At 35.8% G+C, this 27312-nt stretch overlaps 1 protein-coding gene across 1 annotated transcript in view; it reads right to left on the bottom strand.

Annotated features, from left to right (window-relative positions):
- The window catches only part of IL1RAPL1 (interleukin 1 receptor accessory protein like 1), a 661715-nt gene that overhangs the window by 152018 nt on the left and 482385 nt on the right, over positions 1–27312 (bottom strand). The window contains exon 6 of the mRNA XM_079311813.1: positions 3244–3318. Within this exon, the coding sequence (XP_079167939.1) occupies positions 3244–3318 (75 nt within the window). The remainder of the gene's footprint in view (positions 1–3243; positions 3319–27312) is intronic.

The following is a 27312-nucleotide window of genomic DNA, read 5'->3' as shown; positions in this document are numbered from 1 at the left end:
TTTTATCTGGAGATGTTGCTTCCAGAGAAGTAGTTTATAATGGGGTCACATATCTACCCAAAAGTACTTTTAACAGGAGAAAAGCTTAAAAGTTATTAGCATTTTTTCTCCTTGGAACAGGATCAAGTAATTGATTGCAAAATTGGAAGTGAAGTAACAAACAAAACCCAAAAATCCAGAAACTAATCTTTCTTTCCCTATAGAGGCTTTTTGTACTTCATTCCTTACTCTCCCATGCTATTTTTTATGAGAAACCTTTGAGAAATTAACTTCTCCTTCAATTTTTATCTTGTGCTTCTATCTCATGCATGGTTACTATTCAGTGTAATAAAGACATTTCTGATGAGCTATCAAGACCTGTGACTCTCAAGTAGCTGTTTGCAGCCATGCCTAACCCACTCCCAAATACCAGCTGGACAGCATGGAACCTTTTCCTCCAGCAGCTGTGGGTGACTCGAGTGCCTGTGGGTTCCCAGGACTGAGGTGTGCACATTCTCCAGCTCTGCTTTCTCACCTTTTGCCCCAGTAAGTCTGACTTATATCAGTCACCCCTCAGAGAAACTCCTTCCTGCAATTACATCCTGGTCTGCTGCAGTTTTATGGAAGCCAAGGAAGATATAACACAACAGATTGATGGTCCCAGTACATTGGTTTTAGTTGCTCTGTACAGAAGAAGCCACTCTGTCTCATAGGGCTGTAACCCAGCAGTGCTGGATCCAAATGAATGTCTTGGGAGTTAGATACCTGGATTTCAACACTGCATGGAGGTGTTCTGTTTAAGAACTGAATTCCAGTAACCCTTTCAGTAAAAGTACTCTGGTATTACTGGGGTTTTCCTCAGAAGTGTGCCCAGCACTGCTCCACACGGGCCTGCCAGCAAGGGAAGATTTGAAGGTGAAGCACCACTATTGACTTTTCAGTGCATCACCTGGAGCTACACACATCCCTGTAAGGCAGGTCTGACCTTCCAGAACATCCCCTGACACATGTAACATCTTTCATTTACAACTCCAGCTAGAGGACTGACAGGTAAGAGCAGAAATGTGGGATGAGAGAAGGGATTGCCCCAGCTCCCCAGTGACTTTTGACCTGCTAAAGAAATCCTGGACTGCCCCAAGCTCTCAGTTCCTTGATCTGTCTTCTCTTTAGGAACGGGAATACCACCCATTCCACTTATCCAGCATCCACCAACACTCTTATTTTCCAAATAAGGGACAAGCACACCATCACAAATACATTCTGAAGGACTAACATCTCTGGCAGTGTCTAAACTGGTCACAAAATGTGGCCACCCCAAGTCTCAGCTGAGCAGGATTCTCCTGGCTTTGACAGCTAACTGAACCTTGGCATTATTCCAGTATTAAACTATTCTGCATCTTTTGCATGATATGAGCTGACCCTCAGAAATGCACTTGTTTTCCTCAGGGAAATATAGACCTTTCAAAGGTTATTCCAGCAGGACCAAGGCAGTAAATCTAAGAGTGAAAAACAGTTTTCACGTTAAGGAACTATCCCTTTTTTTTCACTTGTTCCATTTCTCACAGGTTTTTCACCAGGCTTTTAAACAACAAATTAATATATTCTTTTAGCTTCATGATATAAGGCTAAGTCCAGTAAGTTCACATTAACTTATGGTCAGATTTTCCCATCTGTGTAACATTTTCAAGTTAACTCTTTATATTCACCAACAGCTATTTAGTTGTCTGAAAAGTGTATTTTTTAAACCCAGCTCTTTTCAAATTATTCAATAAGTTTCTTAGAATTATGAGAAATCAAAACTGAGATTAATTCAACAACTCATAGAAAAAAAGCCTTTATCTAGCCATTAATAATTACACTCTTCTTGAAATCGTCTCACCATACAATATATTTAGCAGGACAACATCAAAGCCCAGAAAGTTTCTGCCTTTTTGTTTTGCTTTTTCTTTTTTTCATCAAAAATCTCTCAGTAAGCAACATTAGTTAAAAAAAAAAAACCCAAAAAAACCCCAAAAACAAAGTGAAGTCACTTTGTTCTTTTTTCCCCAGACTTGTGTTCAAACAACATGAAATCATTTAGGACTGGCATACAGGAAAGATTTTCTGAGTCAGTGTATCAGAAACAATGCCTTAAAAACAATAGTAAGTAGCTCTAGAAAGACATATGCAACACTTCTACTTTCTACATCATAATTCCAAAAAAAACCTTTATATTAGCATATCAGAAATTTACCTGGAGAGCCTGAATCATTAAAAGTAATAGTTTATTAATATTAAAGAAAATATGAGTTATTCTCTGGCCACTATTAGCCATAAGCTGGTAATCACCATAAAATGCTCTGCCAATGACTGTCAGAATTAATTTGCAAGCCTTCTGCTTTTTCTGATGTTGTGTTGCAGAATGTACTGAGCTTTGCTTGCAGTATTTTTTTCTGTGAGATTTATATTTTTTTTTCTACGAGATTAGTTTCCACCAGATTGGTTTCCATTTTCTCCTGTAGCCAACATGCCAGAAAATCTATCAATAGGTTACTGTTCTGACACCAAGGCATAATTCCAGTGTAACCTACTGTTTGATTCTTACAAGTTGCCCTCATTGCCAATCCACAAAGGCAATAAATTGATATATCCTGCAAAATCTAGTAACTCACACACTCAATTTTGGAGCACTAGGACACTAAGGTGACCAATCATACCCACCATCAACTGGACTAGAAAAAGTGAAACAAAATGCTTTCTTCATGCATCAGTTTCTCCTCATTCATCTATACATCAATATCCATGCATTCAGAATTATCAGATGCTATTATGGTAACACTACTGTTTCCTGGATGACTTGCCCAGCAAAAACTCTGTAATTATGGAATATCTTTGCAATTCTGTAAGCAGCCAACAAAACACAGTCTTCCAAGCAGAACTTAAACCACAAAATCCCAATGCATCCCACAGTAAGTATGTATAAAAATACAGAAAAAGGAAAGTTTAGAAAGAAAAGTTCAGATAATCTTGTAACTGTTGACTTTCAGCAAGATAAAATCTAGTATCAGTAACCAAGAACTTAGCATTCCACATTAATTATTAAGACCTTTTTTTTGAACAACAATCTTGTTGATGATATATCACACATCTCTGCATGGAATCAACATATGCTTAATATCTTTTTAGTTAAATTATTAATGTCAACATGCCATATCATTATCATACATACATTAACACATCAAATTCCTTCATACAATTTGAACAGAGGTTACATTTGCTACTTACCTAACTGAGTCTCCTGAATTGTTAGCTTACTCTCCAAGGGGTGTAAAAGCTTTGGTGGTTTATCTGTTAGTGGTGCTAGAAAAGAAAGAAATTCACATATGTAGTGCTCTGATTATTATTGGGTAGACTGACTTGGGGCTATAATTTCAAAAAGGCTTTGTTTTTTCTTTTATTTCAATAATGTTCATGCCTTCAGTAGCTGTAAATATTTCTGCTTAGACAGTAAATATATCTTCAAAAGGCCCTTGTATTAAAATAAGTAATCTCTTTTAACTCCCACCAAAAAACCCCAACAAACAACCAAGCAACAAAACAAAAACAACAAGAACTCCCAAACCAACCAACTGAAAAAAACCCCTAAAAAACCAAAAATGCATTTTCTCTTTTTGTAAATATTATCCAGAATGTCATAGTTTTCTGTGATATTTAATTACTTTTCTATAAATTATAGCAATTAAAAGATTAAAAAAAACATAAACTAAGTTACTGTAAAACAATTTTGAATATTTTATGAAATTTTTATTTGAAAATATATTCCCAACACTGAAACTTGATAAAGTGGAGTACTAGAAAAAGACTAAGTTTTCAAAATCCAAGGAATGGATACAATGAAATAATATCAAGATTCCTAATATAATGTTTTCCCTTTTCCCTTTTGGTATACCCTGAAATAATATTAGTAGATTTATGCAATAATGAAATAGAAAGAGTTTTGTAGCAGCCAAAAACCTTCTGAAGGTTATTGAAGTGGTTCAAACCATGCTTGTATATAAACCATGCTCTTTTACTAAGCATAAGATCTGTCTACTTAATTCATAGAAGTGACATTGATTATTACTACTTTTGTTGTTGTTAGCAAGTGTACTTTTTGCTATGTCTGACAGGTGAGTATTTGCTGTACAAAAAAAAAAAAATATTTTTTTCCCTTTAATACCGATAGTAAATATTCATGGGAAATTTCCAACTTTTCCAGTCACCTGCAACATTTTGATATTCTGCTTTTCAACATCAATTCATACTTCAGTTTTTAACACAGATTATGGGCTGTCACAGATTTAAAATACATTTGACATTTTGATATAGCTCAAGAATATTTGTTCCCTTCAACTTGTCAAAATCAATGTTTCTTTTCTTACTGACACACACACATACCCATATGTGTATGGGCTTAATCTCATCTCCCATCAGTGTAATAGCAGGAGAATATTAGTTACATTCTCTTCACTATGTTTCATCTGGTCTTTTAGTAAATAATCAATGCTCTTTAAAAGGTACAGCATTAATTTCAACTTTGCAACAATGACAGAGTGGAACCATTATCAATTTTTATTTCTGCTTTACAGAGATTATCCTTTATATTATAAAATATAAGCCTACTCCATTGGCATCAGAGGTGTTAACCCATCAGACCTAGCAATGAATCAAAATTCAGTGGAGTGGTAAAAGATGTGTACTTGGTCCTCAAACCTTCTCTCAGTTCATTCTTTTTACAGCTCCTAGTCTCTATGGGAAATCCTTCTGCACTACAGGCTTTGGAGAGAGCTGAAAGATTTTTGTCATCATCTCTGGCTTGCTACTTTTCTTTACATCAATGTTAATTCTTTTTATCTGTTTTTGTCTCTCTTGCTCGCTTTTTAAAATTTTATTTTATTTTTATTTTTTTCCTCCTTAAAGGCTAAAGTGGGTGGAAGGGAAAAGGATTTAAAATATAATTTCTTCTTAAACTGTAAAATTAGTCATTCCCATTTCTTAACTTCCTTGTAAAGGCTCATAATTCATCAGCACATTGCCATTTTTTAAACATCCACTATGAATTTAAACTTAATTTTGCGGTTCTGTCATTCTCAACTCAATTACTATTCATCAGATAATGTCTTCTGAGTCACTGTTGTTCTAAATCTGTTTTGAAACTGTGAGCAAAGTTCCTTCATTGTAAGTAAAGATATAGTAACTTGGGGAGTTAATCTGAACGCAATGAATAAGTAGATTAGAAACTAGCATTTTTATCAGTTTAATCAAAGATCAACATTTCTTTTATGATCCTGTATCTCAGGTCTCTAGGAAGCTTTCTACCTATAAATGAACAGGCCCAGGGTGTGGGGAGATTAATCATCCTTCAACAGAAGTTATTATAAAATTTATTCCCAGTTTAATTTATGAGAACTAATACATAATTTAACAAATAAAATGCTACTGAAAATAATAAATTAGTCACATAGTGATGTATCAGAATCACAGAGCATGTAGGCTGGGAGGATCCTTTGGAAACCAGTGATCCAGCCTCCTGTGGGAAGCAGGTCCATTAGAGCAGGTTGCCAGGTCACATCCAGTCACATTTTGAACATCTCTGTGGATGCAGATTTCACCACTTTGGGTGTTCCAACCCCCAGTGGCCCTCACTGGACTTGGCTCACTACATCTGCCTTTTTGAACTGCAAAGAGCTGAAAATTTCTCAGTGTCCCAGGTGCGGCTTCACAGTCACTGCAGGACTGGGAGGGATCACCCTCCTGGACATGCTGCCTAAATTCTTGCCAAGAGCTGTGCCTTGTTGGGCTTCACCAACTCATGCTCAGCTTATTGTCCACCTGGGCTGACAGGACCATTCATCCAAACTTTTTCCTACCCAGCCAGTCCCAGGTTCTGCTCTGCTGCACAGGTTTATTCCACTTCTAGACCAAGACATTGCCTTTGCCTTTGTTAGACTCCATGATTTTCTCTAACTTTTCAAGGCTTCTTGAAGCAGCATCTCTGCTCCCTACTTTGTCACCCATCCCTCCCATTTTGCTGAGAGTGCATTCTGTCCCATCCTCCAGGAGTAAAAACCCCCCTAATCAATAGTAAAACAAAGATATAATGAAGTCAATTGTGTATATGCTTATTTTAAAGGGGTAGTTACCAATGTTTACAGCCAATAAGAATTAATATTTAGTAAGACAATGCAACTCTAAAAACTCTAAAATGGGGAAAGTATCCCAGCATTGCACTCCTTTAGGTGTATACCAACCTCACACTGTTGTATGTCATCCTACAAATAATCATATTTCCCAAGGCCAATTCCTTCACCTGTCCAGAAAAGTAAAAGTATCTCTGGGTACTCTTCATTTCAGAGCTTTAGACTGCTGGGAAATACTGTGAATATGAGTTATATAGGCAAAGAAAAGAATTTTAATAACTCTATGTGCTTAAAATATCATATTTTCCAAGGTGATCTGAAATTTTTCCCAGTCAATCAGGACCTTTAGTGTCTGGTATTTGATCCATTTCTTAGCTTTAAAATGTATGAAAATGGATGCAAATAAATTGAAGGTCCTTGTATGGCAGATTAATCCCAGTGGACTGATGCAGAGGTGAAAATTTTTCTAGCTGCCTCTACACCTTTCAAGTGTACACTCTTCACAGACAGCAATATTGATGGACAACACAGAGTTACTGCAATCCTCATTTAGTTTAGAAACTCTGGAGTAGACCTATGTGTCTCTTAGAAGCTTTTTCATATCCTTAAAATCATGGGGTGGGGAATGACTTCCCTAACTAGACCATGTGAGAGGATATTCAAAATCAATATTATTTTCAGATGGAGATATTGAAACACAATTATCTGCTAAATTGAACAGCAAAAGCATAATTTAATCTTTTCTTCCCAAACTTTTCCTAAATAGCAATAACCCAACAATATTTATAAAACTCATAACTCCATCTTAAATAAGCTAAATACCTTCAATTCTATTTTTTTAAATAGATGCAGGAAGGCAATAATTTTCGTGTCCTACAAAAATATCCATGATTTGAAAGTACTTCCTGTTCTGTACTGTATGTAAAGAACAAAAAATTCTTTTGAATATGTTTAAAAATAAAAAGAGAAGATCCTCTTCCCACCAGGTAGTACCTATCCACATGGCTGTCACACAGGAGGAACAGAGTGCTCAGATTCCTATTCTTGCATGAGGGAATTCTTGTCTCCTGGCAAGAATCTTAGTTCTTGGATATTATTATCTACTGATGCATGGATTCACTTCTCCCTTCCTCCCTCTTGGTTTATTCTTTCTTTCCTTCTCAATTTCTTTTTTCTTTTGTTTTTCATCACCTCCCCCCACCCCCCTCCCCCACCTTAAGAGTCAAGAACATTATCCAAGACACAGTTAATCAAAATTGGTATATTCCTCTTTAAAAACAATGGGGATTGATAGGTCAGTGCCTTTTAAAGGAAAGTTGTTTGATCATAAATCAAGTTTACAGCTCATCTTATGTTTGACTTCTGAACCATCACTGATAAATGGTTTGAAAACAAATATGTGTCAAACTCGAAGTAAACTAAAGTTAAAAAAAATAAAGAAGGTGAAGTAACCAATTCTGAAGATTTATTAAAAATTAATATACAACTTGAGAGATACCAGTCAGCTGCAGACATATTGATCCTGCTCAGAGAAAAAGTGACTAAATTCACATTCCGTGTCTATCAGATTGGATGTACATTTAAAATATATTGAACAATTTGTCTTGCAGTAATGAAAGTGAGAGCCACCACAATCAGTCACCCTGCTGGAAACTGGCCAGAAGATAATATTTTTACATCACTGACTTCCATACTCCTCTTCCTACGCTGCTGCTTCAGCTTTAGATGAGCGTGGTCACATGAGAGGTACATGCACTGCTCTGTGCAAACACTGACATTTGGAGAGACCAGCCAATTGTTAGATTTTAACACATACAATGAGGAAATCTTAATCCAACCTGTATATCAAAATAGCACTAGTCTGGACATCAAAATGGAGCTGCCTCAAAACACACGAGCGTTATAATAGAAAAATTTAAATTCCAGAGATCTAGGTTTACGTCTGTTTTATGAAGTGCTCTGGGATTCTCCCCTGAAAATAATTACAAAAGGTTTTAATTTCTTCGATGAAGGCAGGGTTTTGCAGAATTTTGTGATTTTGTGCAAATGATTTTGTGCAAATCAGAAAGCCAGTTTATTGTCTGAATAAAAAATTCAGGCAAAAATTCACAGGAATAGCTGCCTTACTTGTCCAGTCTGAATTATATATATTTTAGAACATTTCTGGTTCAAATATTTTATTGAAGTAAAAACTACATTTTGAGGATGAAAACACTTCTGATCTTTCTGAGATTTGAGATAACGCAATGAGATTAAACCTCTTATGTTTATGAACAGACCATTTTTAGGAAAAATGACTGGCATGTCCCTGGAAGATATTGTAACTTTAGCACAGGATTAAACGGGGAAGAATTCATTGCTATGCAAAGGGAAAATATTCCTACACTTAGAAATCAAAGGACATCAGAGACATGGAGTTCTTTTCATGAAGTCTGTGCTGTTTCTTTGAATTCAACCCACAGTTCAAAAAGACTCCATATCTTGCTTTGTGTTTGGGAACTAAAGATAATTCCTCACTCCCATTTATTTTCTTGCTAATTTTCTGAGGTTGTGTTTCTTTTTCTCCTATATTTGTTATGCCTATTTTTTTCACAGGCAGATAGTTGTGAGGAAAAGGTACTTCTGTCTGGGAAGGGATATCTGAGGAGGACATAGAGGAGGTCTGACTGACCGTAATGATGAACAAGTTGCCCATGGAATCTGTGGATGCCCCACCTCTGGAAGTGTTCAAAGCCAGGCTGGATGGGGTCCTGAGCAACCTGGTCTGGTGGAAGATGACCCTGTCCATGGAAGAAGGATTGAAACCAGACAGTGTCTGAAGTCCCTTCCAGCCCAAACCATGCTATAATTCTGAGGCTGTGCCTGGCACTGCTGCGGGCTCCACACTCTCAGAGTTGTCCTGGGCTTGGCTGTGAAGTGCTCAGGGTGCACTCACCCTTCCAACCACCTCATCTGAACATTTATTCAAGCACTGCCAAGCATGACTATCTTATGCCAATGTCAGGGGAGAGGATTGAACCTAGAGTAAAACGATGGATGTGGGTTTAGATTGCTATCTTAAAGTGTCATAAGAGGGCACTGAAAAAAAGCACTGCCATTGGAAAGTCACCATTTTTGAAAAGTTGACATTGATGCCTATATTCAGGAATCATAAGTGATTAAAGGAATAGAAGAAAAAACTACAGTGTCGCAGATGATAATTGCAGTGCCTTGAAAATTATGTTTGGTTTCTTTGTTTCAAAGAAATATCCATTAAAGAAAATGCAGTAGCACTAGTTACAGTAGATTGCAATAAAATTAATTATGTGCAGCTTGAAGCTGCAGTCCTGAAACATTAATCTACACATTCACTGTCCAGATGGATATTGAAACTGATAACTCTGAGATTCCTCAGAGCAAATGTGAGCTGGGCAAAAAAAGTAATGCAATGCTGGGATCCTGTTTTTTTTCCTTATTTCTCCTTACATAGGTATAACCCTATGTATTCAGATCTATCAATAGGAAGATCAAAGCCTTTTAAAAACTAAATATATGGCAAGATCTTTCATAAGAAAGGGAATTCTTTATACCTGCTTGCGACTTCTAACAACCTTAAATCTCCACTCTCAGTTACATTCATATTGGTTTTCATTCACAAGGGCACCATTTAGAGTCACATATGCCATGAATTGCACAGCAGCCCTGTAAGAATATTCTGCCTCACTGTGTGAATGCTGAATCAAGCAGTTCAAACTGAGGGCAGATGCATATAAGGATACTGAAGATATGTGTGAGAAGCCACAGGCATATGACAGTAAATGAGCTGTCTAATGTGACTTAGTTTCCACTATGACTGACTGAAGATCAGCTTTTATCTTCTGAAATATTCCCATAAATCTTGCATTGCAAGACAAAAATGTCTCTCCTTTCAGTTTATGTCTTTCTCATTGTCTTCTCCTTACCACATATTAAAATACCAAAGAGCAACAAAACAACAATTCTCCACCCCTACTCTTTTGGGCATATAAATTAAATTTTTTTATATCTCACACCTAATAATTTCTACTGATATTTTTCCCACACTGGCTATAATCTTTATTTTTTCAATAAGATTTTTTTAAAAAAACCTTTATAGTGCTTTGAATAGAATACCAGCCCTTCCTAAAAGAAAGTGCAGAAACAGCTAAACCTGTATTAAATAAAGAGGTTGCAGAAGTTTTCATGATGCATGTTGAGCAGAGGCATTGTTAAAATGAAATCTCAAAGATGGGAAGAATATTTCCAAGAAGGCTTTTAAAATGTTTTAAGCCTGTGAGTCCCCTGGGGTTAACAACATTCTAAATACTGGAGAAGAGCAAATGCAGCCAGATGTTGGGGTTTTCATTATCTGCTCATCTCTAATTGAATCTGATGTGACACTTGTGATATCCCTATGACTTCAGGGGAGATGTTATTTTTCTTGAACATACAGTGATATTTCCCAGAGATCATCTCCATGGAAAAAGTACAAATAATCAAATGCTGCCATGGCAGATGTTAATGCAGTCTTGAGATAAAAAAGAACAAAAGAGTATATGTAGTTAACTACTAAGTGAAATATCAGCCTAAAATCTTGATAGGCTTTTGGGCTCTTTCTGCGTGGCAAATTTAGGATTTATATACTGACCTTATAAAGAAGGGAAGGAATAAAGCAAAGCTTTGATCCTAAAAGATGTTTTTCAATTATAGTGACAGAATTCCTCATCTCCCACAAAAAAAACCAAAAACAAAATAAACAAACAAACAGGAGACCCATAATACAAAAAGCCAACTACAAATATTAAAGTAAATAAAATATCCAAAATATGTTTTTTTCTTTCTTGCCTAGCGTTTTACTACACTACACCACTGTTTTGTATAAAACTGATTTCCAAAACAAGATAATGGAAATGAGATTTCCTATGCAGATTTATGAAAAGGATGTCATGCTAAAGCCTGGTCTATCTGCATGGTCTGTTTAATGTTTCACTGGAATTAAGTTGTAGGGATATCAGATCATCTGGGGAAAAAAAAGAATGTTGTTGCTACAAAAATTCAGATTGTATATTATCAGTGCATTTATTGAAAGCAAAATTTCTTGTTAACAAAATAATTAATAATTAAATGATGTATCAAAGAGCATTTCCACAGCAGATCCTCTGATATTTCAGCTTAATGAAGCAGCTCCCCAGCATGTCATTCAGCAGCACTGCAGTTAGAGGCTGTCAGGGATCTGCTCCTGTAGCTGTGTGTTAGCTCGTGCCTTTGTTTGGAGTCTTTAGGGAAGTGGTGTGTTTACAACTCTTGTATAAGGCTTGTGAAACAAACAGAAACACACACAATGTTCTTAACAATGAGGCTACCTGAAAAGATGTTATATTCATGAAGCAAAACAGTGTTATATAAATATCAATGATTTAGGCAAACTTTTAAGAAAAGTCAGACTAATACATTATCATCAAGCTAGCATTCTGCAACACACTATTTAAATTTCTCAGTATATCGTCCTAGATTACCTTCTCAAATCCTTACTCTAACCTGTTCTCCTTCCTTTTATCTCTAGGTTAAAACACAGAAAATATGGGGATGGAAGTATCATAAGGCTGTATCTTCTGTGACTAGAAAAAATATACAATTTTTAAACAATTAGTCGACCATTTTTTCCAGATGATCCCAATAATCTCTCATTTACACAGTCCAATTATTCAGTGATACCTACATCTTCTTGTTCAGCCCCACCTTCACACCTTTCATTGAAGTATTTACTATTATTTCTTGTTCCCAATATTTTCACAATCATTAAAATTTCTGCCTGAAATTCAGCAATAGTTTACATTTTTTCCTTTTTTTTTCCACTATTATTTGTATACCCTTCCCAGATTTATATTTCAAACCCAAGGAAATAGAATGTGTTTTAGAATAATTTGAATCATAAAGAAAACTCAAGATCATCAAGTCATCAACTGTTAACCCAGCACTGTCCAATCCAACAAACCAAGTCCCCAAGTGCCTCATCCACAGGTCTTTCAAGCACCTCCTGTTCCAATCTTTGTTTTGTGGACCCTCTCCAGCCCCCCAATGCCTCTCCTGTAGTGAGGTGCCCCAAACTGGGCACAGGATTTGAGGTGTGGCCTCACCAGGGCTGAGCACAGGGGACAATCCCTGCCCTGGTCCTGCTGCCACTCTATTGCTGCTCCAGGCCAGGTGCCACTGGCCTTCCTGGCCCCCTGGGCACACCTGGCTCATGTTCCTCATCTCCAGGTCTTTATCTGCCAGGAAGATTCTTCAGCCATGATTTAAAGTACCCCATTGAATGTAGCTTCACTAGAACAGTGATTTTGGGAAATGTATGGTAATATTGGGAAACTTGTTCCTGCCTTGCTTTTATTATTGTTTCCTTTTTTTGGACTTAGGGCTGATACTTCTTGGACATACACTAGCTCATGAACTATTGAAGACAAATTCTTTAGTATATAATTAAATCTAATATAAATCTGCTGATAATGCTGACATTTCAAAGTAAGATTTCTCAGCCTCTGAGGAGGCCCTGTAAAGAGAAGAGGACCTTGTGCACCCTGACCACTTCAAGTCTTCCAGTGAACTGACATTTAATGCCTTGCAATTAAAGATTTTGCATATTTCATAGAATTTTCTCTTTCAGGATTTGTACTCAACCTTTTAATTCTGTTGCTCTATTTAAAAATCATCTGATTTAAAAGGTGACATGCTCTCATGCTCTCATTCTCTGTTTAATTTCTATCTTAGACCTGTAAGTTTAGAACAATTACTTTGTTCTCCAAGTAATTTTAGTGATTTAGTCTTCTGAATCTGTCTGTGCTCTGCTAAGAAGTTGGACATACTATAATTTCTTATGACCTAAAAATTGAAAAAATCCACTTTCATGAACAAAGATAAGAGTTTTTTATTTTCTTTTTGTACTTCTCATTGAGTGCACATGTGTTTTTTTGTCCTCCCAGGCAGCTTTTTTTGACCTACTCATTGAGACAAGGGTTTTGCTTTTAAATTGAGAGATTTTGGACTGTAAGAAAGCAAATATCACACCAAATCTTCAATGAAGGTACAAGGAGGATCTTGGCAGCATAGGCTGGACAGCCTTTCCTTGATCCCTAAAAAGATGATGGAACAAACATTCCTGAAAACCATTACCAAGATTATTAAGAGCAAGATGATGATTGGGAAGAGTCAGAATGGATTTGCAAAGGTAAAATTGTGCTTAACCCACCTGGTACCCTCCAGTGATGAGATGATGGGCTTGGTGGACCTGCAGACAGCAGCTGATGCTTTATATCTTGACTTAAAACAGGCCTTTGTCTCACTGACAAACCCAATAGATTTTGTGTATGGATAGGGAGGTGGGATGAAAACTGAGTGAACTGCAGGACTAACAGGGCTGCAACAAGCAGCACAAAGCTTTTGGGGCAGCCTGTACCACAAGGATCAGTGCTGATTCAGCACTTCAGTGATCTGGATAATGAACACAAAACTGGGCAGAGTGGTTGATGACTGAGGAGCTGCTGCCACTCAGGGGGACCTTGACAGGCTGGAGAAATGCTCTGACTCTGACAGGAACCCCATGAAGATCAGCAAGGTGAATTGCCAAGTCCTGTCCCAGGAGAGCAATAATCCCAAACTTCAATGCAGGTCTGGAGCTGAGCAGCTGAAAATCAGATTGGCATGGAAGGAGCTTGGATTTATAGAACATGAGCTGAGCCAGCTCTGTGCCCAGCAGCATCCTGGGCTGCACCAAGCACAGCAGGGCTGAAGGTGATCCCTCTTCTCAGCTGTCATGAGACACATCTGGAGTGCTGGGCCTGGCTCTGGACCCTCCAACATAAGAGAGATATCAACATCCAGGGATAAGGGCAGTGAAGGGACACAGTGATGACTAAGGGATTGGAGCATTTCAGACAAGAGGAAACCAAGACAGCTGAAACTGCTCAGCCTGGAGAAGAGATCCCTCAAAGGGATCTTGTCCATGTCTAAAAACCATGATGGGTGAAGCCATGATAACAGAACCATGCTCTTCTCAGGGTAAGGAACAGGATAAGAGGTAATGGCACAGGAAAATACACCCAGGAAATTCCACTTAAACGTAAGAAAAAAATTATTCTCTTTACAGGTGGTCAGTCACAGGAACAGGTTACCCAGAGATACTTTGTTGACTCCATCACTGGAGTTTTAAAACCCAACTGGATATAACTCTCAGCAGCCTGCCCTCTCTGATCCTATTCTGAGCAGATGATTGAACCAAAATATCTCTAGTAGGTCTCCATTTGTTCTAAAATTTTTAGCAAATATTTTAAAATCAGGTTTAGAAAGCCTGGAGAATTCCCCAGGTATCCTGAGTACTTAGTGCCTGTGCAGCAGGTGGGATGGGGATATGCCATGCAAATTGCACTGTGGAGCTCCAAGCTTATCATACAGATGTTGTACCTGGTTCCATTCTGCATGTACAGATCCTTCCATTATAACAGCAGACACCCTGGCACAGAGGTCTTCAGGTTTGCATTATCTCTATACAAATCTTTGTCTGAAGTCTCAGCTGTGCAGTTTTTGTTTCCATACCTTTTCTGGTTCATAATGTGGTAGGAAAACAAGATCTACCATAGGGCATGAAAACCAAAAATAAGTTACACAGTCCATGTAAGGAGAGGGAGAAGAACATGCCTGAGAACAACAATATCTGACACATATTGTCCATTTAATGTGCCAAGCTTTAAATAAAGCTCTACAAACCCAGTATGGCAGATGTTATATTAGCACATATCATACGGTTACTTGGCAACAAACAGAGATTAGACATCATAAACATTTGGTCTGCAGAAATGTTACCAGAGCTGGTGACTGCACAACCATATTTAATGCTTGGTGCATAAAAATATCCACCCTAGTTGTGTATATACTGTCTGTAAAGCAAACTCCAAACTTTTCCAGCAAAAGGCCTAGGTAAATATGTTAGAATTTTCTAGCCTATTTCAGAGTTTGTCTGCAAGGCACTACTCAGTGTCATACAGAGGATCCCCATTAGAAGGACATATAAGGACACTGTCTGGGCTAAAACACTCTGTTTCAAAAATTCAGTAATGTGTGCTGGTGAGTGAGGGAAGGATGCACTGCTAACAAATCCTTGCTGCTTCCAGTGTTTGAGCTCCATGCCCCTGCACAGTACTTAGTACAGCATAGCACCAGGGATTCAGGAGCCTTCATCCAGTTTCCAAAATTACTGGATGATACTTAGGAGCCAAACTGTCATGTCAATTCTCAGAAACTTGTTATGGATCCCCTTTGTTTAATTCCAGTGCTTTTGTAAATCCTATTTGCTGCCATAATCCTTGTCTAAATCTAGGAGCAGGAATCTAAATCCCCATAAAACAAGTGACATGACTGTAAAGTTTTGGTTTTGTTTTTTTTTTTTGAAAATGCAATTTTCTAGCAAGTTAAACCCTTTCCCAATGGATAAGGAATCTGGAATGTAGACTCTGTGTAGAAAGTAGCACCACAACCCATTTTGCATACAAATACTCTTGGCTACTGTTTATATGTCTGACTTTTCTCTGAATGTTCAAAGTACATTACATGCCATGCTAGTGAAATTAGATATATACAAGATAATAAAAAACCTCCAAACCTGTATGGAACCTTAAAATGTAGATCTGTAACACTCCTATAAGAAATGAATTTGTTTTTACAAGGCAATAGAGAAAGAAAAAGATCAAATCAGAATTGTATCAGTTTTTACAGATGAAAAATAAAAATTACATAGAGAATAAGAAAATTTTGTTTTCATGAGAAAACACTCATTCTTATATTTATTGAAGAATTGTTCCTCAGAAATATTTTTTCCTTGTGTTCCATTTTGACAGCAAAGAATAAATTTTCTTTCCACAAACAGCTGTGTGTAGTAGCAATTGTTGCATGGCTTTTTTTCTCTTTTAAGGAGAGAAAAAAGGCAGGTAAAAGTTATTACCCAGTATTAATGGCCATATCTTTTCTATCTAGTACACTGATTGGGAATAGTCTGTCCGAAAGTCTGACATGTCCCTTTAATACTTTTAAATTCTCAGTAATAAAAACAGTCCTATTAATATTTAGGCAACAAAGATTAATATGCATGGCCTGCTCAGACAGGACAGCAAGCTACAGCATCAGAGGAAGAAAAAAAGATCTCCTGAGTGAAATGAGCAGCAGATGATGCCTTCTCCTCCTAGATTACATTCAGAGAGTCATTCTGGGCTGGAAGGAATCTCTGAGATCACATAGTTCTACCACCCCTTTGACACAGGCAGGGACACCTTCCAGTAGAACAAGTTGCTCAGAGATGCATCCAACGTGGCTTTGAGCATTTCCAGGATCACTTGTGGAGCATCCACAGCTCCTCTGGGCCACCTGCTGCAGTGGCTCACAACCCTCACAGCAAACATAACGAGGTCCATATTTTAATTACTAAAATGCACAGACGGATTTTCATTATTAAATGGATCTTCAGAGTCTCTGGATATCCCATTCTGATTGTTTCCCCAGATATCTGGGATTTAGGAAAATTAGGCAGACTTGTGTTATGTCTAGAGTCAAAAGTATTGTCAAAACCATAATAAAAGTTCTAACATTTTCTTTCTGACTGAGTTACATCTCTGCTATGTATCATTACAGTATTTGTTATTTTCTTCCATTTAACTTCTTCCAGAGAGGATCCAGAAATTACTGCCTCTGTCAGAGGTTTAATTTTCCTGTAATAACATTTGCTAGTGGCACACATGGAATATGTCTGGTATTGTATCATGTATAATACAGGTAAGATGTCACAGGTTTTACTATTGCAAATGAGTTTCACTAGGACTTCAGAAGCTACCACAGGCCTTTTCCATGCCCAGTTCATAATATATAATCCTGGAAACAAACACTGAAAGGAGCAGATCAGTGCAGAAAAATAAATAATTAATTACTCTATTAAAAAAAACCAAACCAAACCAAAACAAAAAAAACCAAAAAAAAAACCAAAAAAAAAAAAAAAAAACAAAAAAAAAAAAAACCAACCAACCAAACAAACAAAAAATCAAACCAAACCAAACCAAATCAAACCCAAACAAAAATGGTAACTATTATTCCTTTATTTTTAAGCAGTTTGAAAAATGCCATGTTTATGGTGTTCTTTGCTTTCTTCCCTTCTGTTCAGTTTTCCTTTTTGTCTAACAAATTCTGGTAAATCTCACCATAGCTGTTCAGAGCTAATTCCTGGGGAACATGCAGTAAAAGATGAACAGGGAATGGTACCTCAGTCAGGATGGAGGGAAGGTTAGTAGGCTCTAGGGCACTAACTTAAATTAGTCCTTAAGTGAACTAATCACAGATTGCTAATGTAGACCCCACCACAATGGAGGTTTATAAGAGCGAAAAAACACTCCAGGAAAAGGAAACCCGAAAGCACTTTCTGTGTTAGGACAATGCATCGTGTATCCAGAGATAAAAATTAAGAGAAGGAAAAACAAATCACTCCCAAATTCACTTTGCATAAGGAAGAGTGGAGGAAAACATGACATCACACATTACTAGTGAAATTATCTACTTGGTGCATAAGTGCAACTTGCAGCACTTGGGGCTTTTCCCCCTGTTATTGCTTTGCTACTTAATCTGATAGAAGTGAATTTATCATGTGTTGGTGGGATCCAAAACCAATTCCATATATATATATTTATCCTTCATTCATGTTTCAAAAACATTTACCAATATGGTACAGGTTAGGTATTCTTCAGCCAGACTCACTTGTGATAAATTTGAAAAGAATGTATTTTACTTATGATAGCAACCAAAATATAAATGATTAAAATAAAAAAAAACCCAAACTATGCAAAACCAGACGTATTTTTCTGAGATTTCTTTCTGAGAGTAGAATTGACTTTAGAATAGCAGGTAGATTCAAACTATCAGAAATCAACAAGCAAGAAACTGAAATAATTTTTTGTGTGGATGAACTCTGGAACCATGCAATAATAATTTTCTAGGAGAAGACCTCATACTAGGAAGCAGATGTGGAAGGCAAAAAATGAGTGAGTGAATGCATGTTCCTTGATATATTCACATCTTTTTTGCTCCTACTTTCTTTTTTTTTTTTTTTAAGGGAAAGTCAGGAAAGGAGATTTACCCTTGGTACATACTTCAAATCAAACCAAACCATATTCAACATTAAGAGTATGTAAAAAATCATGACAGAAAATTTTCAAGTGCAATGATGAACAAATTTTAAAAAATATATTTCCTAAACAAATATTTTTAGTATATTAAAAGCAAGCTGAATGCAATAAATATTTTTGAAAAGAGTCACTGAAGTCACTGTAAACAGGTGCCCTGTTTATATATTAATCAGAATACCTCATTAACATGCGGATATTTCCAAGAGAGTTTCTAAGTGTGCATTCATTGTGTGAAATATCAGAATCAAAGCTAGGTGAGGCTGCAAAGAACTGCAGCCTGGAGGTCATCTAGTCCAAAACCCCTGCTCAAAACAGGGCAAAACTACCAACTCCTGTTCTAGGAATCTTAATAAAAAAATTGTTATATTAATAAATTTTATTCTTCCTTTTCACCTTGCTCATTTTCTTTGATAAAGATGTTTAGTATGAAGAAAGGAGGCTGTGTAGCTTCCATTCACTTCCACTTTGCCCGTGAGAGATCAGCCTCATGGTGGAGTTCTGACAGAGGAACTCATAAGGATATGAAAATCTTCCAAACATCTCTGAAACAGGCTTTTCACTGCTAAACTTTTGCAAGGAAAATAAGGGACAACTTCTCAGATAAGTGTTGTCATTTATTGAAAAAGCAGATTTACTAAAAGCTGCCTGCAAGTGATAGCCAAGCTATTAATAGCTGAGCATTGGCAGCAGACATAGGAACATTTAAAATATGTTTTTAATCTCAAGAATTATTTCATACAATAGATTTTATTTTATTAAATACCCTCAGAAAATGTTACTTTGAAGTTAAGAACAGATATTCTGAGATCACTTCCATGCATGCTAGACTTTTATAATTGCAAATGCACCTGAAGATACACTTAGTAAAATGATTTGCTCATTAATGAGCTTTGTACTCTTGTATTCTTCTGTATAAGCTGTTGTCTGTATAGTCTGCAGATATATTTTAGCTTCTCCATTTCTGATCCTTCCCAGATATTTAAGTAGGTTTAATGTGTATTTTCATGTTGTGTTTTGGATGTTTGCAAATGGAAAAAAGATAGGAGTTGAATACGGAAAAGATATATGGATGGCTATATACTTATTTCAAAATAAGCAATAAATTGTTGATGATCAGATGGGGTTAACAATGATAACATCATATACCTGTAACTCTGGGATAACTAAATTTGAAACAATAAGTAGACAAATAACACTGACCTCTAAAGAAAGTAGGACATTATTGGACATACAGATTGTCTATTTCTTCTGTCTATAAGCAGAAAAAGTGCTGGTTTTGAGAAGTGAAATTTATAATGTGCAAAAATTGTCATTCGTCTGTTTATAATTATTTGATTATAACTTATTAAACTAATTATGTCAATAATGTCTCAAATATATTATTTTTTCTTAAATATTTCCCTGATGCTCAGCACTTTTGCCCGTATTTTACATTCAATCATTGAGCTTCTCAGCAGAAATAATTTCCATAAATTTTAAAATTGTGTCTGTATTCAGGACCCACAGCTCTTTAGACAGGTGATGACTTGCAATAAAAGCAAGAGCAGTGCTTACAACTTCCCCACAGGTTTAGAGAGACCAAGCTCTGCCTCTGGGCCAGTTGATCCAGTCTGAGACCAGATTCACAATGTGTCAAATGCTGCAAAACCAGTATTCTGTTCTTCTCTTTTATCTGTAGTTAACAGGTCCACTGGGCAAACTAATTTATCATCATGGAGCTCCTCTAAAGTTGGTTGTTTCACTAGGAATGGAAGGGTTTTGTATTTGAAATTTATTTGGTAGGTACCACTGGTTTAGATACTTTGAAAAAAATCCTTGAATAATAAATGAAAAATAAGTACTTAATTCTGTTTTAAAGGGAAAAAAAAATTAGAGATTCCCATTTCCCCAAACTTTGAACAATACAGGATATAAAACTTAAAAAAACAAACAAACAAACAAACAAAAAAAAAAACCCACAAAAAATCTCACAGATTTGACTTAAAGTGAGAATATAGGAAACACTTTTTAGGTCTTATCCACCAAATTCTGTATCTTTTCATTCAAGTAATTAACATGATTAAGTACAGTTTTCCCATCTGATTTAATTAGCTGTAATCATACCAAACTATTGTAAGTTGGGCATTCAAGACATATGACACATCTTTAAAATACATGTACTATTATTGTGAAAATGAATGTAATAGTAGCATTCACTAGCCCAAGGCAATTGCAATTACAAGAAGTGCTTGTTTGCTAAAAGGTCACAATCTTATGTTTTGCATTTGCCTGAAAGTCTTGTCACTCCACAAATTCTAACAATGAAAACATATTTGTAACACTTTTTTATTAATTTAACTTTATAACTAATTCCATGTACTTCTAAATATTTTAATAACAAAAATTTTAAATAAATTATCTTGACAGAAATGATGCATTAAACCTTTAAACTGCTTTTTATTTTTTTATTCCAGCAGTTTATACATTTACCTATAGGCATGTTGCTGAATAAAGTGCACCAGCTTTATGAAACACTCTGACCATGATCATTCCTTAATGCTGTGTGAATCACTGAGAACTTTTTTAATGACCCTTTCCAAATTACATTAATCCACAAGTTCCTTCCCACTGTCTCCTGATTAATTCACTTGCATTTTCCTGGAGGCAACATGCAGAAAGTGTTTGCCTCCAGCTGGATGGCAGGGGAGGAGGCTCTGGTAAAAATGCACATCACATCCATCAAGGATGAGTGTTCCTCCTCTGTCTGCCACTCTGTGCTAGTGACCTGGCTCCTGAAGCCACAACTCTTTTCCAAAAACACTTTTCTCACCTGCACTGCAGGATCTGCAGAAAATGCAATGTAATTAGTCACTTTAACTTTTGCTGCTAGCAACTTGTCAGGCAGTATTTAGGGAGAGAAGGGGAATAGTATAGAAATGAAGAGAAAGCTTAGGGCAAATTTTCAGGAAAATGAATACTCTTTGAACATCCTGTGTCTCAAGAAGGAAGTAGAATGACAATGAAGATTAAGCTGGGTCTTGTTTGAAAAGCATGTGGAAAATGCAAAATGTTCTTGAGTCACATAGTGAATTAACCACAAAAATCCCACCAAGCCTATTAAATATGCCAAAATCTACTTGTGAGGGAAAAAAATAAAGAAAAAAAAAACTATTATGGAATTGACAATGCATCCCTGCTAAAGAATGTCTATTTGTAATGGATTTTTGTAACTCTGTAGTAAACAATGAGTATCTTAAGAGATGGCTACATTACTTCTTTTTCTTTCCTTTTGATTTATTAATAAAAAGCCAAATAATATGCATAATTTGAAGATGTCATTATAAGCTTCTAACAAAAAAAATGTTGTGGTGTAGATTGAAAAATTATACTTTCTCTCTTATTGACTACATGTAGAGGTGAAATATAATAAGGAATGCTGTTTTTAAACTAGGTATTCTGTACCAAAGCACAGTATGGATATTTGTGATGACAAAGTATCCTAACAAATAAGCAGAAGAGAAGAAAGAGAATACAATTAGAGAATTTACAAATCAAATTAGAAAATCCACAGTTTACTCAATTATAATTCTATTATCTTGAATAACCAGTCTCAGACACTGACCTGTATCGTTTCATCTGCTTCACCTCCTACTTCACCTTTCTTTTCAGACATGTAATGAATATATTGAACACCACCTGCTTTCTTATGAAATCCTGTATCCTTTGTTTTTATTTTCCTTTGGAAAAACAATTAATTGCTGTCTGAAGTACCTCTCTAGATAGAAATCTTAATCTATTTAGTATTTAATACATAAAATTCTTTATCTCAGGAACCAGACAAACAGCAAAATATATTAAACTCCACACATTTAAAAGTTTTACAGCTATTGACCATATATGTCCTCTAGGAATTTTCACATAAAGGAAAAGGTTTTTTCAGCAGCAAAATTAATCCAGGGCTTTTGTTCACAAATATGTTTTCTGAAACAGGACCAAGTTGCCATTAAACTAAAATAAGTATCTAGTTTTCTTTATGATTGAACTATTTATTGGTTCATAGGCAGACACATTGCAACTAATAATAGCCTTCACCTGTAGAGGGCTATACTTTCCTCCAAATAGAATTCTAATCAGGAAAATTATTAAATCTTACAAAAATTGTCAATGACAACTGAACGTATTATTATCTCTACAAAAAAAAATAAAATCTTTTTTCACAATATATATCCTTCTGCATAAAAATCTATGTCTGTTTTATTTATAACAATATATTCAATTAATGCATGACTTATGAAAACTTATTTTTATTTTGAAATTATTTATCTTGCTTAGACACCTGGGACAAAGAATGATTGGTGTCAATGCACTTATCATTCATAAACGTGTTGCAAATATTATAGGGATGTGTAAGCAAGAGCAAGTTTGTAAGCAATACAAAAAAGTCAGAATAAAACTACATCAAATAAGTTATTTATTCAAATTCTTCATGTGATATCCAAAGAACTAGTCTCATCTGGGAGTGCTGCAAGGGGAAAACTAGTAAAAACTTTATTTTTTTTAGTTAAAACCAGTTGCAGTCTGTCTATACTTGCAACGTTTCCTTAGTCATATATACTTTATTGATCTCAGCATTCACAAGAATGTACCTTAACCTTATTTACTATTTCAAGGTAAGCAGTAATTGAAGATGGGAACTCTCTAACTTCATGAGGCAATTAATCTAAGCACAAAGAAATCCACTCCAAACAAATTTCTGGTACAATAAATATTTTCAAATTAACCTGTCCTTCTAAGTAGACAGGTTACAATTTTGATTATTTTCCTTCTGTTTCCTTCTGTTGCTCAGAGAAGAGACAAAACTGCCACTTACAACTTCTGTCTTTTCTTCTTGACCCCTGCATAATGTTGTACCTTTCACTGAAATGCAAAAGTTTATCAGAGTGTTGCTTGTCAGTACTAAAACTTTGAACTTAATTTCATAGGTATTATGGATAGAAATGTCAAATGCAAATGTAAAAGTAAACCAGAGCAAGTGAAAAACAGAACAACAAGCAAAGGAGATCAAAATCTTAATGTTCTGAACAGGAATCTCCTGTTCCACATAGCACCCAATTCCATATTAACATTGATATTCACAGCAGTGGCAGCAATGGGAAATGGCATCAGCACACCCACAAAAAAATCTTGGGGCATACAGCCACAGATACTTTCATCTGCTGAGTAATAAACAAGGGTTATATAAGGGAAAGGACTTGTGAATTATTGACATAAAAAACTATCCCTCCCTGGTGTGCAGTGAGTGTTTAGGGAACAGGTGTTTTCAGTGTGGATTTTTTGGGTTTTTTTTGGTTGGGTTTTTTTTTTGTTTGTTTGTTAGTTAGTTTGTTTGTTTGTTTTTTGGGGTTTTTTGTGTGTTTTGGGTTTTTTGTTTCTGTTGTTTTTTAGATAATTGAAAACCAGATGTATATATTTTAAAAGCAAAATATATTAGGTAGACTTCAGGAGATCTGTTGCTTTAATGTAAGCCCTGTTTTGCTTTATAGAGATCCTAACTGAGCACGAATTGCACTTCAGGACAAACCAAACCAAACCAAAACCAAACCAAACCAAACCAAACCAAACCAAACCAAACCAAACCAAACCAAACCAAACCAAACCAAACCAAACCAAACCAAACCAAACCAATCCAACACTTTTAGTACTCATTCTGGTAACACATTTTCCCTGGAGTGGTGGGGAAGCACAGACCAGAAATCATAGTAAAGAGATGTGTAGGCACACACAAAATAGCTTTTTAATCGGACATTTTAAGGAAGGGTTACCTCAAATAGGTCACTGGCTGGCTCTAAAAGATGGTCAAATACGATTTCTAGTATTTACATGGTTTTCTACCATCAGGCACAGATCTTGAAATGCAGTCACTATAGAGAAGAACTCTCCATCAGAAGGCTTAGCAGGAATCTATGAAGATTTTCCATTGCACTATATATAAGATCATGCATGTATGTAGAAATATGTGTATGTATGTATTTATTGTCAAAAAAACATTTGAAAAGGTAGTTTGCTGCAATTCAATTAACCCATTTTCTGAAGAACTGAGGACCAGAGAAATTTTGGAGCTCTGCAACTGCTCTGGATTAAGTCCCAAACAAGAGTTATGATAGCCTCCTGACTTTGTGAAAGATACCAAGCAAATTTTTAAAATACGATTTTTCTTTCCAAATATCACAGAATTAAGATTGGGATACAATGCTGCTTCAACACGTTTCTTTACAAATTTTCCTCTGTGAGTCACCAGCCCATGAAATAAATATGTTCCTAAAGAGTAAGAGTTCTTTTAGAAGAAAAGAAAGAACTTTCTCTCTCTTGTAATTCTGAAATAATATATGAAATGAATCAGAAATAAACAGAGCAACAAATGGAGTCACGCCTCTACCAGCCTGAAATCACAAATGCTGAAAGTACTATGTGTTCTGATTCATCATAATAAACTTCCCCAGGAATCTGAAAAAAGGCCATTCAAATATTAAACAGCCCAGTATTTCACTCAGCTAAAAGCACACTGTAGCTCTCTGCTATAATCCTGAAATGGCATCTCAGCTGCCAGGTGCCCGTGATGTGTCCAGTTGCAGCTTAACTAGTGGTAAGCTGATGACACAATGTTCTTCTCTAGTGCCTGAACTACAGCTAACTGCTATGTGAATGTCATAAAACCTGCCAGGAGTATCTTAGACATTTAAATATAGGGAGTTATTTGCAATTGAGAACTAGTAACTCTAATACTGAGGTGCACCTTGCTCCTCCCAAGGCCAGGAGAGTAAAGCCTCTAAAGCAGCAATCTCCTACAGGGTTTACTCCTCAAAAACCGACCCTGTATAAATGAGAATTCAACGTGCTCTGGGCTAAGGGCTCGTTCCATGTTCTGTAGGATTCCATTTGCATTCCAGCACAGGATGCAATGGATGTCTGGGGGCAGGAGCTGTGCCCTGGTGTCCAGCCTGAGTCCCCCTGCCCTTTGTGGCCAGGGGCTGCACAGAGGTGAGGGAAAGCATCAGCCACCCTGGCAGCTTGCAGCAGGTCTGCTCAAGGGCTGGCCACACATCCTGAACAGTCCTGTTGACCCCAAGCTGAATGGTCAGTTCCTGTCTTGGATAGAAATTTTATCACATTCACTCTGTATCAAACTTAAGGAGGTTACACAGATTAGATTGAGTATTTTTAACTTGATGAGATGTTCTTCAGATCATTATGTCCTCATCAAAAAGCCAGGAAAAATTATACTGTCATTTGCTCATCAACAGGTTGGGATAAAAACAATAGCAAATATCTTGATTTTAATTTATTTGCTGCTTTGAAATTTGCTGCCATATACTACATGGAGATGACATTAATTTAATCAGTTAATTAGTTGCAAGCAACCTCTGATCTTTGCTAAAGATTAAAAATACATTTGTTAACGAAATCTGTCTTGAATACAAATTTTTTCAAGTGATTCAGAATACCTAAAAGAAGAGCATTATGTTTTTATTAAGTTTACTGTAGAGACTGAATTTACTTGTAACACTACTATGACCTATATTAAAGACAAACTGATAACCATTGCCATGGTAACCAAAAAGCTTCAGAGATATCATAAGAGTTTTCTTGTAAGAATTTAAAAATAACACCTCTATACTTTCCCTACTATTCCAAAAAGTCAATCAGCTCTAAGCAAACAATTATTATATATATATATAAATATAGAAAAAACATTAAGATATTTTGCAAAATTAATTATATCCATATATTTAATATTAAAAAGTAGCTAGCTAGGTAAATTCTCCTTTGCAAGAAATATATATTTTGTACTAAAATTTAGAAAATTTATTGTCTCAGTCCAATAGGAAGGAATTAATTATTAACTCAAAGCCATCTCCCACCAATGGTCTCAAGTTGTTAAGAACCCATACATTATACATGGCTTAAATGGTGGTACTGTTTGTCAGCAATTATATCAGCAGGTTGTTTTTCTGTGCTTTTTTAATCACAAATCTTTTAGGCATTCAATACCAAGCCAAATAGGATGAATATATATGTCTTTGCTGCAAACACTTGGATTCCTATCACTTTGTTGCTTAATGTGATGCAAGCTGAAAAGAAGAAATCTTCAATAATTTGATGTAAAGTTGGTTAGCTCTATAAATTGTAAAATTCATTATTTAACATTTCCTCTTGAAGCAATTTCAGACTTTCAGCTATGATAAATAAAGGAATAGACTGATTCCCAGCCTCTCTTTAACTTCAGACAGTGTGTAAGGCATAAATATATTTTCAAAAATTCTTTTCTCCTCCATATGCTGTTCTAATATATATTCTGGAATCCACAGAGGAAATCTTTGTATAAAATCAGCAAAGGAACATATATTATTTATAAACCTGAGTATTTTTGCTAAAACCAACTCTGCATTTGCTATCTATCATACTTAGAGCTAGAAAAATACACCTCCTGTAAAGTATCTGGAATGTATTGTATGCATTATATTTATATCCCATATAACATTATCTATACATACAAGTATATATTTTTAGATGTCATATATTCCATTTCTATATTGTTAACATGAAAGCATAATAATTTATGTTAAAGTCCAAGTGATTACACTCAATTAAAATTTCAAAGTCACACAGTGGTTGTAGATCATCTTGTCAAATAACCCATTAAATGCCTTGTTGTCTAAGCAGAATCAAAAAGCTTGTGGAAGTTCCCTTGAATGACCAACCAATGCTCCAAATGCTTGAATAGAATTAAAAAATAATTATTCATATTTTCAATTTTGCCTGTTGCACTTCTTGATCCACTATAGAGAAAAATTAGGGGAAAATCTTCAAGTATTTCCACAGCCATGATGCAAAAGTGTTGGTTTAGAATAATATCCAAACCTTCACTCTCCAACAAATATTTTAGATTTCTGTTGATTCAGAATGATATCTGAACTCTGTGGAAAGCACAA

Source organism: Erithacus rubecula (assembly GCF_903797595.1).
Source record: "Erithacus rubecula genome assembly, chromosome: 1".
Lineage (NCBI taxonomy): Eukaryota > Metazoa > Chordata > Aves > Passeriformes > Muscicapidae > Erithacus > Erithacus rubecula.
Note: the sequence above shows the minus strand (reverse complement) of the source record. Positions and strands in the feature narration are given on the sequence as shown.